The sequence below is a fragment of the Lissotriton vulgaris genome, chromosome 1_1 (assembly GCF_964263255.1).
Source record: "Lissotriton vulgaris chromosome 1_1, aLisVul1.2, whole genome shotgun sequence".
NCBI classification, from domain to species: Eukaryota; Metazoa; Chordata; class Amphibia; order Caudata; family Salamandridae; genus Lissotriton; species Lissotriton vulgaris.
This window is the reverse complement of record NC_141685.1, coordinates 504,600,401-504,612,748: the sequence shown is the minus strand read 5'-3', so window position 1 is coordinate 504,612,748 and position 12,348 is coordinate 504,600,401. Positions and strand designations below refer to the sequence as shown.

The window sequence follows — 12,348 nt, the reverse complement described above, 5'->3', positions numbered from 1 at the left end:
TGCACCTGATGCGAGGTTGTTCAACAGGCAGCGCCAAGTTGGATTGGGCTCTGGTCAGGGAGGTTAGGTGTGTCGGGGGTCTGGGGAGTCTCGAGGGAGGATGTTCCCTGCCTATTCCTGTGATAACTGGGATAGAGGATTTAGGTGATGAGAATAGCCTGGGGACCCGTGTGAGGGTGGGTGGGGTCCCTCTCTGTGGATGCTGAGAGGTGCTCAAGTTAGGGGTCGTGAGGTGGGCGTAAGAAGAGGCGAGAGTGGTCACTTCACGGGGGAGATAGTGGGTTTCGCTCTACTCGGTTTGTCTGTTCGCAATCCTGCCTCTGGTATAGTGACGTGTGGGAGGGATCTGGTGGAGGCGAGGGTCGGAATGTGAGGAGGAGATTTTGGCAGACTGGGAGAGTCGGGGGTGAGGGGGCGTGAGGGCTGTTGGGTGGGCACTTCGATTTTGGTTAGGGAAGAAAGGGTATCATACATGCCTCGGATCAGCTTTTCGAGCTGAACTTCCAGCAGGGAAAGACGTTGCGATATATTGTTGGTGAGGGTAGAAGGGAGAGGGAGGGTGGTGTTCTGTGTTGGGGGTGTGAGTGCGCATGTGGCGGTGTGATTGTTAAGGAACGGAGGGCGTGGGAGACTAGGTGTTGGCTCAACAAGAGGGATCTGTGCGGGTGAGTCCTGTGAGAAGATATCTTTAGGGGGGGTAGAGGAGGGGGGAGGAGTTCTGTCTAGTTGGGAGGAAGTTTGCGATGTGGGGGGGTGGGAGTGTGGGCCAGGGAGCCATTGGGGATGGGAATGCGAGTGGGGTTCTTCTCTGGTGATCTGAAAGTCATTGTTGGTGTGGTGAGGTGAAGCGGTAGTGGGAGGACTCTCTAGTAGTGAGTGGGGATTGAGCTCTATTTTAGAATGAGGAATATGATTGGAGGGGGGAGGGAGTGGACGGTGGGAGGGGTTAACTCTGGTGGTGGGATTTTTGGGATGTTGTGGGAGGAGAGGGGGGTGGTGCTCTATTGTAATGGGTTGAGTGCTGGAGAAAATAAAAATAAAATAACTAACACCGTTTTCACTGTACATTTAAAAGACAGATTTCAACATACAAATAAAAAAATACTATTTATTAATGTTTGTTATTAGCACAAATCTTGATTGCAGAAAGGGCCCGATGTCACTTTGCAAAGTTGTGCGCATACTGAAAGTGTGAAGTGCACGATTGGCTCAACCTTATATAAACTTATTTTGACTTGAATTTATTTTGGTTGTCTATTTACTTACTATATTATTGTGCTACCTCCTCTGATATGTCTGTAAAACTAATGTTTTTGTCCCAAATTTTTGTCCTGAATTTTGACCTTCTGTCCTGAATTTGTGTCCTGAATTTTTACACTGACCGTCCTGAATTTGCACCCATGTCAGTTGGTAACCCTAACACATATACTTGGTTTTAATTGCACAAGGCTTGTCGTGTTAACGCTTTTGCACCGTGCTACTCATAAGTTTGCTCTTGGCGACGGTTCGCTTGTAAAGCGCCCCATAACGGGCCACGTTCGCGCTATACCGAAAATAACCTATAAGAGCTAATCGTTTCAGACTGTGCTCGGTCATATACTAAATCTCTCTAGGATCTAATAGCGTTTTATTGGCATATTTGCTCCGTCTCCACTGCTGCTCACCCACAACAGCCGGGCACGGCAGATGTAGATATAGGCACCAAGGAAACCGCAGAGCTTTCTGATTGATAGGAGAGCAGAGCAATCCGCTGCGCTCTCGTACCCAGCCCCCTTCCTCCATACGTTCAAAAAGCTTATTCCAGAGAGAAAACGAGTGTCGCGCGCTCTGATTAGCCGGACATCCATTCAGCCCGCCCTTCAGAAAGCATCATCACGTGACTGGCCGTAGCAACGAGAATGCCATTGGTACAGCGGGAGGAGGCTAGCAATGAGTGGGGTTTCACAGGCTGATGTGTCTGAGACCATTTGATGTGTTAAGACACTTGTATCCTGCTGCAGATACTAACCCTGGCTCTAAAACCGCATTAAGACCCATAAGACTTCCTGAGTTTTTAATCGGCACAGGGAGACGAGAGGATTAGCAAACATGAGCCACCACTATGCCGGGTAAGTGCAGCTCTGACGCAGGGATGCGCCTTCTCGCAGGTGCACGGATGGGTAGCTTTCCGGGCAAGATGTATCCATTACTTTGCAATTGCATGATAAGAAGAAATTGCAAACCGGAAATGAAATGGGCGAAGCTGGCTAACTTTGTTTCACCTCTACCCAGAGACTTTGTATTTGCAACTTCACATTAAGCGCCTCCATAACACGCCGTGGTATTTACATTATTAGATTAGGCGTTTATGAAACTTTCAGCATAAGGATATATATAGTTGGAGCTATACAAACCACCTTACATCTCACATTTTTATTTCGTTAAACATTTTAAATTATTATCTAGCAAAAGTAAATATCCCCCAATGCCATTTAACTTAAAAGACTTATTATGCCCTTGTCATACATTGCATCACAATAATGATGATCGTGATAATAGTCATATTTAATGTATAAAGTATTTCCGATTAGTTGCTGTGCTTTAACTCAATGTTGTGACATTTTTGGGATTAGTATTGCAATTGTATTTTTGTTATTATTTTTAAAGGTCACCATTCCTCTTTTAAATGTTTAATATATGATCTAGAAATCTGATTCTAAAATCGAGTTTTGTCCTCTTGCTTGGGGTGGTATATTTATTTGTCGTTATTGAAGCTCCAACTCTAGAGGAACACAATTAGGGCAAAGTGAAGAGTGGCCGCACCCCCTACTTTTACAATGAGTGGGGTGAGGGAAGAAGGTAGAGCTTTAACTGAGGCAAATCCTGCCAGGTCTGAGACCCGACAGTACTTAAAAACCGACTTTGAAAAGGGTCCCTGTTGAGCTCATGTTCTTAGTAATACACGTTTCATTTTATCAACTGTGAATGTAAAAACCCTTCAGGTGTTCCGTGCAGAGATGTAATCCTTGTTTGGATTTCACTTTTTTGTCTTACTTTATCTTACGCTCCATAGAAGCATTTGCTTTATCAAGATCTTGTGATTCTGTAGTTTTTTATGCAAATATGACTTCTGTATAGTGCAGACTTCGAAACGATTCTTCTCCAACTGAGTGATACGAGCATGTGGGTAGTTGTTTATGATAGTGTACGATTGTGCTCTGAAGTCGAGACTGAGGACAGAGCGAATTCCTTACAGTGCCTGCACTCTTTCCTTACAGTGCCTGCACTCTGGAGGGCACACAGGCCGATGTTTCCATATTTGCCAACTGTCATTATGGGGACGTGTGTGAAAGAGTTACACAGCTATCAAAATATGCCAGTACGAAACGAAACCAAAAAGCATTGATTACAGGTGGATGGATGGGTTGAGTGGAAAGAGATGAAGTGTGAGATAGGCAGATGGAGGACTCCATAAAAATGTGGGGAGGAAAAGGCCTAAGGGCCAGATGTAGGTAATTCCTATTTACCGACTCTTAAATACCGAATTTTACCGATTCGGTATTTAAGAGTCAGTAAATAGGAAGGGGGGAGATGTAGGTAATTCGAATTTAAGAATTACCGAATCGGTAGGATTCGGTATTTACCGATTCGGTAAATACCGAATCAGTAGGAATCAAAGGGCAATACCGATTCGGTATTTACCGAATCGGTAAATACCGAATCCTGCAAGGGTGCAGGGGGTGTCACTTTGACACCCTCTAGCACCCCAATTACGGACTTGTGTGCCATGTGGTACACAGACATGCCCTAAGGGCATGTCTGTGTGCCACATTGCACAGATGTGCATGCACAGATGTGCATGCACACCTGAATTCGGTATTTTACCACCCAATAGGATTGGGTGGTAAAATACAGATTCTTAAGGGCCTGTGGCACTCTTAGGAGTGCCACCTACATGTGGATTTACCGAATCGGTAAATATACCGATTCGGTATTTTACCGATTCTGTAAATTTACAGGTTCGGTAAATTTACAGAATCGGTAAAATATAGGCCCCCTACATCTGAAAACCCTAATACCGGTCGGTAACAGCGGAATTCGGCCGTTACTGACCGGTATTAGGGCTCCTACATCTGGCCCCTAGTGTCTAATAGAGTGAGTGGTTGCAGAAGAAAGTGGTATGAAGAGAAGAGCGCAAGTGATTGAGACAATCCGAAGAAACTATCATTCCGCAAACCTCTGTAACAGACAGCTCACAGAGCAGCACCGAAATACTGGCCAAGTGGTACGCCATGTGAAGCCATGTGAAGCCACGCCTCTTTGAAAAGAGTCCTTGGCCCCTCACCTTTTTCATTCCTTTTAAAGCACTGGCAGAAGTGGACACTGCATAATTATTCGGAGCACAGTCGTGTTCCACCTTGTGCCCATCACCACTTATGTCCGCAAGTTTAATCATTGTGTTTGTTTGTGTCCACCTTTTCTGCAAGGCGGACACAGGGTTTGCATCTCTCTGCACTACGACCTGTTTGCCATTTACATTGATTGCTTAATTCGGCTTTAGTAGAGTCTCCCCACAGGGGCGGCCTTAGGCATGTGCAAGCTGTGCACCTGCACAGGGCCACCAAACCCCAGGGGCCACCATGCCAATATATAGCCTTAATGTAATAATCCTCAGAGGATGGATACATATTTGTGTGGCGGCCCCTGGCAGGAATTTGGCGGCCTCCGGCTCTGTTTCACTTTCAAACACCCTGACCCCCCTCTTCACTGGTCTCCGCGCTCCGCCCCGCCCGGACCCCCTCTTCCGGGGCCCCCTACCTACGATCCCTGCACAGGGCCTCCATGAGCCCAGAGCCGCCACTGCTCCCCAATGGGGAGATCAGGGCTCCTCGTGCTTTCACTCTCCTCAATAAACCATCGAATTGGGGAGCAGTAGACCAAGCGTGCTTCTTCAAGTGATGTTGTCTTAAACGTTGCTCATGTAAATTCATTCACTTGCAGAAGTTTTTCTTGAAACGAGTTTCCTTTTTATTTTTTTCCAATTAAGATATTACATATGTATTATTTTTTTTAGTGTTATATATGCTGCGAACTCTACTCAAAGGTATCCGAGAGCTGTACATGAGCACCAGTTACGTTACAGACGGACACATTCATTTTTGGTAGGCACGTTCTTTGGCGGGGCCTGCATAAAGTTATTTAGCAATACCAGGGGCAGAAATGAGCCAGCAGCCATGTTTGGAAACCCATTTGATAAACAAACCCATAACTTCGATAGGCACAATCGCTATGCCCCTGGTATCAGCTGTCATGTAACCTTTATGGCCAGTTATCTATTATAGTAATCCAACATTGTCGTAGCCTGTGGATCAATAATGTAGATTTTCCTAGCTGTTATGACGGAAAGTCTTAATTTTTATTAAAGACACAGGGGCGAGTAATATGCTTTTTCTTATCTTGCTTATTAAACAGCAGCCAAGATAAGTGAAAACTACAGTTCCCAGGGGCCCAGGTAAACAGACTGGCCAATGGGAACACAGAAAAAACGATATCAGATAACTAATCACGACATAGTACACTATAAAACTTCACATCTGACTGTGTAGCTTCCTCTTTTCGCTGACGAGCAGATCAGATAAAGTCAGAAAACAATGGAACAATCGCAAAAAACAATAGAGAGGGACAAAGTCCAGGAACAAACTTCTTGGACCAAAGGTATCCAGGAGAAACGGCCATCGGGATTCCTTGGAGGTAGCTCCAGGTAGGAAGGCAAGTTGATCCGCTGAGATGAAGGCTGTAGGTGGTAGAGAGCAGGCTTATCACGAAGATGCAGGCGGCAGGGCCGGATTCGCTGAAGGGAGGGAGAATACAAGTTAGAAGTGTAGAGGTGGGATAATACTCGGCTCTGTGTCTTTAATAAAATTAAAACTTTCCGTCATAACAACTAGGAAAATCTACATATGGTAAGACCGGAGGCTCCTATTATGCTTGTTAAAAGCATATCAACCACCACAGAAGCCACAGTATTAATTGGTTTGCAATAGAACTTACGGAAAACATTATCATTAGTCCAGTCTGCTGATCTCAGAATGTCCTCAAGGCGGGCGCCTGCCCAAAAGGCTTTAGAAGCCAAGGCTCCTCTGGTGGAATGGGCTCCGAAAATGGAGACATCCATTGCCCGCAAGGGCCATAACCCATCGAACCCAACGGGCAAGGGTGGCGGAGGAAACAGGAAGATGGGGCTTACGGAAAGAGATAAGCAGTTGGAAATGCGAGGGCGCTCTGAGATCAGAAGTCCTTTGTTCATACACTTTTAAACATTGGCCGACACATAGCTTGGGATGAGAAGGAAAATAAGGGTAGAAAACAGAATTTAAATGCGTTTTTGTTCGTCTTTGAATCTGGAACACCACACCTGTAGGGGAAAACTGGCAAGAAGAAATATCCAACGCTCTAACATCAGAGACACGTTTAATGGAAGCTAAGCACAACAGCATAGTAAGTTTAGCAGATAACATTTTTAAGGAAAGTGCAGCATTATCTGGCCAATCAGAAAACAACTTGAGAACTACAGAAACATCCCATAAAGATGAATACTTAGCCAACGGAAGTTTGGAACAATGAACTCCTTTCAGAAGGCGACAGATCAAAGGATGGGCACCTGCTGGTTTGCCATCAATGGGAGCATGATTGAGAGAAATTGCAGAATGGTAAAGATTGACTGTTCTGTATGACTTACCTGCGCTGGCCTCAGAAGCCAAAAAATTGACCACAAAATTCAGAAGGGCTGAAAGGGGATCGATATGCCTTTCCAGACACCAGCTTGCCCAAAGAGACCAGGTGGATTTGTAAGCTTTTGAAGGTCCCAGGAGCCCAGGCTTTGCTGATAAAGATAGAATAATAATAATAATAATACTGCATTTTGTAGAGCGCGAACAGCTACCTCGCCAAGGAGGTGTCCCGGCGCTAGAGGAGTATAGTTGACCTAGAGGCAGAAGGAAGAAGCTAGCGGGGTTGAATAAAGAGCCAAGTTTTCAGTAATTTCTTGAAGCAAGGTTCAGAAGGTGCCTGTTGAATTTCTTGAGGTAGGGTGTTCCAAAGAGAGGTGACGTTTGCCGAGAAGGACCGACCGCCTAGTCGAGCCTTTCTCGATCGTGGTACGACCAGCTGAACACGGCCGTTGGACCGAAGTGCACGTGTTTGGGCATACCTTGGAAGGCGTTTTTTCAGATATTCTGGGCAGGATCCATGCAGAGATCTAAATGCTAGCGTAAGTGCTTTGAATTTTATTCTGCTGGTCACTGGCAGCCAGTGCAGAGAGCGGAGATGCGGAGAGACTGACTGTCTGAGAGGAATTCGCAGTAACAGTCTCGCAGCCGCATTTTGGACTACCTGGAGTTTTTGCGTCAGGTATTTGGGTTGGCCAAGGTAGAGTCCATTGGCGTAGTCCAGCCGAGATGTGACAGTGGCGTGAATAACCGTTTTCCAGCAACTCTCCGGGAGGAATCTCAGGATTTTCCGGAGATTTCTAAGTTTGCTGAAGCAGCACCCGGCAACTTGTTGGATGTGGGCGGTGAAGGCCATACTATCGTCCCATCTAACTCCAAGGTTTTTTGCCGAGCGGCTGGGCGAGGGGGCTGGGCCCATCTCCGTTGGCCACCAGAAATCTGAGGCGGGGGTGGGGCCTCTGCCAAAGAAGATCACTTTGGTCTTGTTGGCATTCAGTTTTAATTTATTCGTGTTCATCCAGTGGGAGATATCTTGGAGGCATCCTTTGAAGTTCGAAAAGGACTCCTGCGTCATCTCTGAATATGGAAATACCAACTGGGTGTCATCGGCATAAGAAATTGCCTTGACACCCCAGTTGGCAATCAACGTAAAGAGAGGCGCAAGGTATATATTGAACAAAAGGGGGCTGAGGGCCTCTTGTGAAATGAGGACGTCAGGAGAGACAGGCCTTAAACTTTCTAAGCTCAGAGAATCAGGCAATTGTCCAGAATGAGGTTGTGTTGAACACCCTGAGGATGACGGGAGAAGAACTGGAAAATCTACTGCCATCTCTAGTAGAGAGGGGAACCAGATCTGCGATTGCCAAAAGGGGGCTACCATAACCAAGGTAGTCGACTCCCGACGGACCTTCTGAAAGGACTTGGCTGATCATGAGAAAGGGAGGAAAGGCATAATTGAGATGGATCGACCAGTCCTGAAGGAAAGCGTCCGTTGCTAAGGCTGAAGGATCTGAACGCCAACTGAAGAAACGGGGCAAATGAGAGTTGAGGTGGGATGCAACGAGATCTATGTAAAAAGGACTTCATTTTTGAGAGAGATAGGAAAACAGACAGAAGCAGCTTCCAATCGGTGGAGTCTCAGAGATACAGAGAATGCCAGTCTGCCACCGAATCGAGGTCTCCCGGAAGATACTCTGCTGTCAAGGAAAGTTGGTTTGACAGACAATATTCCCAAAGATCACACCAAATCAAAGTAGAGAGCGAGGACTAGAAAAGCTAGTCTGTATCCCCAGGATTATATGTAAAAATCAAATAGGACTAGCTATGTTTACAGGGGGGGAGGGGGACTCAAAGAAGTACGCTACCTGGCAAACCTGTTGGTTTGTTCATGAAGCCCTCACCCAGCAACCTGGTTGGTGGCATGCTTCATCATCGGGCCCACCACAGTGACACTGAATGTGTCCCGGGTGTGCTTCGACGCCAGATTACTGCTGAGCTGGTATATTCGCTGAGTGTGCAGTGTAGCGAGTGAGAAAGTGAAGTTAAAAGCTATACAGTAGGTCCCAGTACCCGAGGGTAAATAAATACGTTTTAATAACTGGGCCTCTGTTAGCAACAAAAAGGCAGTTAGGACCGGTGGAGTGCGAATTAGGACCTCCTGCGTCTTGTATGGTCTACATGTTTCAGCCAGGCCTTATTAAATTTAAAACTGGCTTTCCTCAGGACCAAGTGAGTATGTGTATAAGGTGCAAAAAACTAAATTATAGTGTTTGTGTTATTGGTTTATGTGTCGCACTCTCTAAGGTGCGATTATATGTAAGAGGGGGATTCCCTCTAGTTTTGGCAGGCTGTTTGCTGTCAAAAGCTTCCTTGGGTCACCTGGCAGAGAAAGAGACCGGAATTCCCGGTCTAGATCCTCCTTGGACCTATCGTCCTTCTGCGGTGCCCGGAACGTTATTTATTTTTAAATATTCCCAAAGACTCTTCACCAGGTCTGCCAGAGGTTTGGATTTGGTACAGCCGAGATGGTTGATATAGCCGACCGCAGAAACATTGTCCATGCGAAGCAGTATGAAACAACGAACCCTGTTTTTCGAGAGGCTTTGGATTGCAAAGGAACCTGCAAGCATCTCTAAACAATTGATGTGCAATTTCGACTCCTTGTGAGACCATGTACCTCCAGTCGATATTGGACCACAGCGGGAGCCCCAACCCGACAGGCTGGCATCTGATTCTAACACAAGATCTGGGGCCAAAGCGAAGATAGTGCGCCCGTTCCACGCATTTAAATGGTCTGTCCACCATTGAAGTTCGTCGCATGATTCTTGGCCCAAAACTATAAGATCGGCATAGGCCAGGCCTTGGCGTAGATGTCTGATTTTTAGACGTTGCAGAGCTCGATAGTCCAGAGGACCCGGAAAGAGGTCCTGAATTGAAGAAGAGAGAAGGCTGACTATTCTCGCAAGAGATCTCAGAGATAAAAGAGAGGTCCGAAGGACGTTCTCAATCTCCGCCTCGATTGTGGAGACCTTTGCCTGGGAAAGGCGAAGTGAGGCTGTGGCGGAGTCTATAAGGAAACCCAAGAATTCCATGTTCTGAGACGGAATTAGCATAGATTTTACGAAGTTGAGGAGAAACCCTAGTTCCAAGAGTAGAGTCTGGGTGGTGTGTAACTCGTACAAGAGAAGCTGTTTGTCTGCATTCATGATCAGAATGTCGTCCAGATAGATGATGAGTCTGATTCCAAGGGATCGGAGACAGGCTACTACCGGTTTCAGGAGTTTTGTAAAGCACCAGGGTGCTGAAGAAAGGCCCGAAAGGAAGAGAGGTGAATTGGTGCGTCATGCCCGACCACTGGAATTGTAGAAACTTGGAATGGGAGGGATGAATGGGTACAGTAAGGTGCGCGTCATATAAGTCCAACTGAACCATCCAATCATTTGGACTAAGCGTGTCCCTTAAATGGAGAATAGTCTCCATCTTGAAGTGGCGGTACACCACAAATTGTTTGAACCATTTTAAATTGATTACTGGGCGTAGCTTCTTGTTCTTTTTCTGAACCAGAAAGATGGAACTTAAGAAACCTGCAGTATCGAAGGGAGAAATCTGAATGGCATGTTTTTGGAGAAGGGACTGGATCTCGTTCGAGATTAGAAGAGCCATGTCTGTGGAGAAAACCAGAGGAGGGAGAGCGTAGTCTGGAAAGGTAGCGAATAGAGCTCTATAAGATAGCCTTGAACTGTATTTAGAACCATGGGTCTGTGCTGATAGTTTGCCATTTTGACAGAAACAGTTTTAACCGTCCCCCACAGGAGGAGGAGGAGATAGACCTACCTTGCTGATTGTTGGTGTTGTTATGATAGTTCTTCTGGCCTCTACCCTGGAAACCTCTACCCCGCTGTGAGTAGAATTGAGGCTTGTAGTCTTGGGAGTTGTTGTAGGAGCCTCTGGAGCCTTGGTTGTTGTAGGGGCGGCTGGAAGAGCGACTCCTGCCTCTGCATGCCCATCCAAAAACCGGAGGAGCAAAAACTTTCTTAATGGATTGTTGTGCCTTGTCCAAAGACGCAAAGGTGGAAACGAACCTGCTGAGAGCACGTTGAACCCACATTGAGACATCCTCACCTGAGAGGTCAGAGCCATCTAGCCGGGCTAACTCGGCCATGTCAAAAATGCGCACAAGCGGACCCACCACATCAAGTAATTTATCCTGGCACGTAGACCAGGCTTGTCCACTCCTTTGCGAGGGTCCTTACCAAACTTTGAAAAGAAGGTGAGTAAAGGTTGATCAATAGAAGGGACTAGAGTAACCTTATTGGGTAAAGATATTTTGGGACACTCAGATTTTAATCTTGACCCAACAACGGTCTCCAAAGGTAGCCAAGGCCCAGCTGATATGTACTCTCCCACATGGGACTCATGCAGCCATTCTGTGGAGTTAGGGTGACGTATTGAGGAGGGGTCAAACATAGGGAGACCCTCAGAATCAAAAACATGTTCAAAAGTGAAAGAATCTGACTTGGATTTTTTGTAAGGAGGGGATGGGGGTCAGAAACATCAAAAACATCAAATAGGTCATCTGCGTCAGCCATTTCGTCATCCGTGTCCAAGATGGTGGAAATAACCAATTTCTTTGGTGACTCTGCAAGCTTCACTTTTTGTTTACATTTGCCCTCGGTACCAACAAACCCCTCCTTCACAGGAGGCCTGGGAGGCACTTGGTCCTCAATCAAACGTGAGGAAACCTCGCTAGTCAACAAAGACACGGTTTTGGAAGCACGTACGGAAGCAGAGGAAACCACCTTTCTTTTTCTGCTATCCCCCACAGACTGGGCCAGAACCTTGGACAAGAGGCTAACATTGAGTTCTCCATACCCTTGGACATATGTCTCATGGACACCTCTACTGCAATCTCCACAGAGGTATTAATACATTTATTTAAATCATGTTTGAAGGCTTCACCTTCTTCATTAGCCTGAACAGGCTCCAGAGAACTATCTAACTCCATAAGGAAAGAAACGCCAAAAACGAGAGACAACTGATGGTTAACTGAGAGCTCAGAGGGAGGAACAAGGAGGTAAAACCACTCCCAGGGGCGTTTCCCAGTTAACAAATGCTCCAGAGCTCAGTCGGAGCTTGTGGGGCCAAGAAACAGCAGCGTGTAAAGCGAGAGGGAAACTAGAGAAGGCAATAAATCACCCGCGCTGCTACCAAGACGTCGAAGGTGAGCGCGCTAAGGAAACTCCTCAGCGCGAGTGAAGTGCAGCGGGAGAAAACCACTGAAGCGGCGCCCGCAGGGGGGAATAAAATGGAGCACGACGTGGGGACAGTGTGTCAGAGTGGGGGCCGCATCAAGAAACATAAGCGTCAAGAAAGAGCGTGAGAGGAAACTGTGCTTAATAACAGAGTAAATATCAAGTAACAGCGCAATATATACATAAACAGTGCAATAACCATATATATAAAAAATGGGAGCAAAGGATAAGTCACTTATCTGACTGCGAGCAGCAAGAAAAGAGGAACCTACGCAGTCAGATGTGACGTTTTATAGTGTACTATGTCATGATTGGTTATCTGATATCGTTTTTTCTGTATTACCATTAGCCAGTCTATTTACCTGGGCCCCTGGGAACTGTAGTTTTCA

The 12,348-nt window shown here is 46.3% G+C and overlaps 1 protein-coding gene across 3 annotated transcripts in view; it reads left to right on the top strand.

The window, feature by feature from the left end:
* Positions 1–1,896: 1,896 nt before the first annotated feature.
* Positions 1,897–12,348, top strand: part of ERICH3 (glutamate rich 3) — a 569,740-nt gene continuing 559,288 nt past the window's right edge. For all 3 annotated transcript variants that reach the window (XM_086953866.1, XM_086953868.1, XM_086953865.1), the window contains exon 1: positions 1,897–2,108. In XM_086953866.1, the coding sequence (XP_086809992.1) occupies positions 2,089–2,108 (20 nt within the window). In that variant the 5' untranslated portion in view covers positions 1,897–2,088. The remainder of the gene's footprint in view (positions 2,109–12,348) is intronic.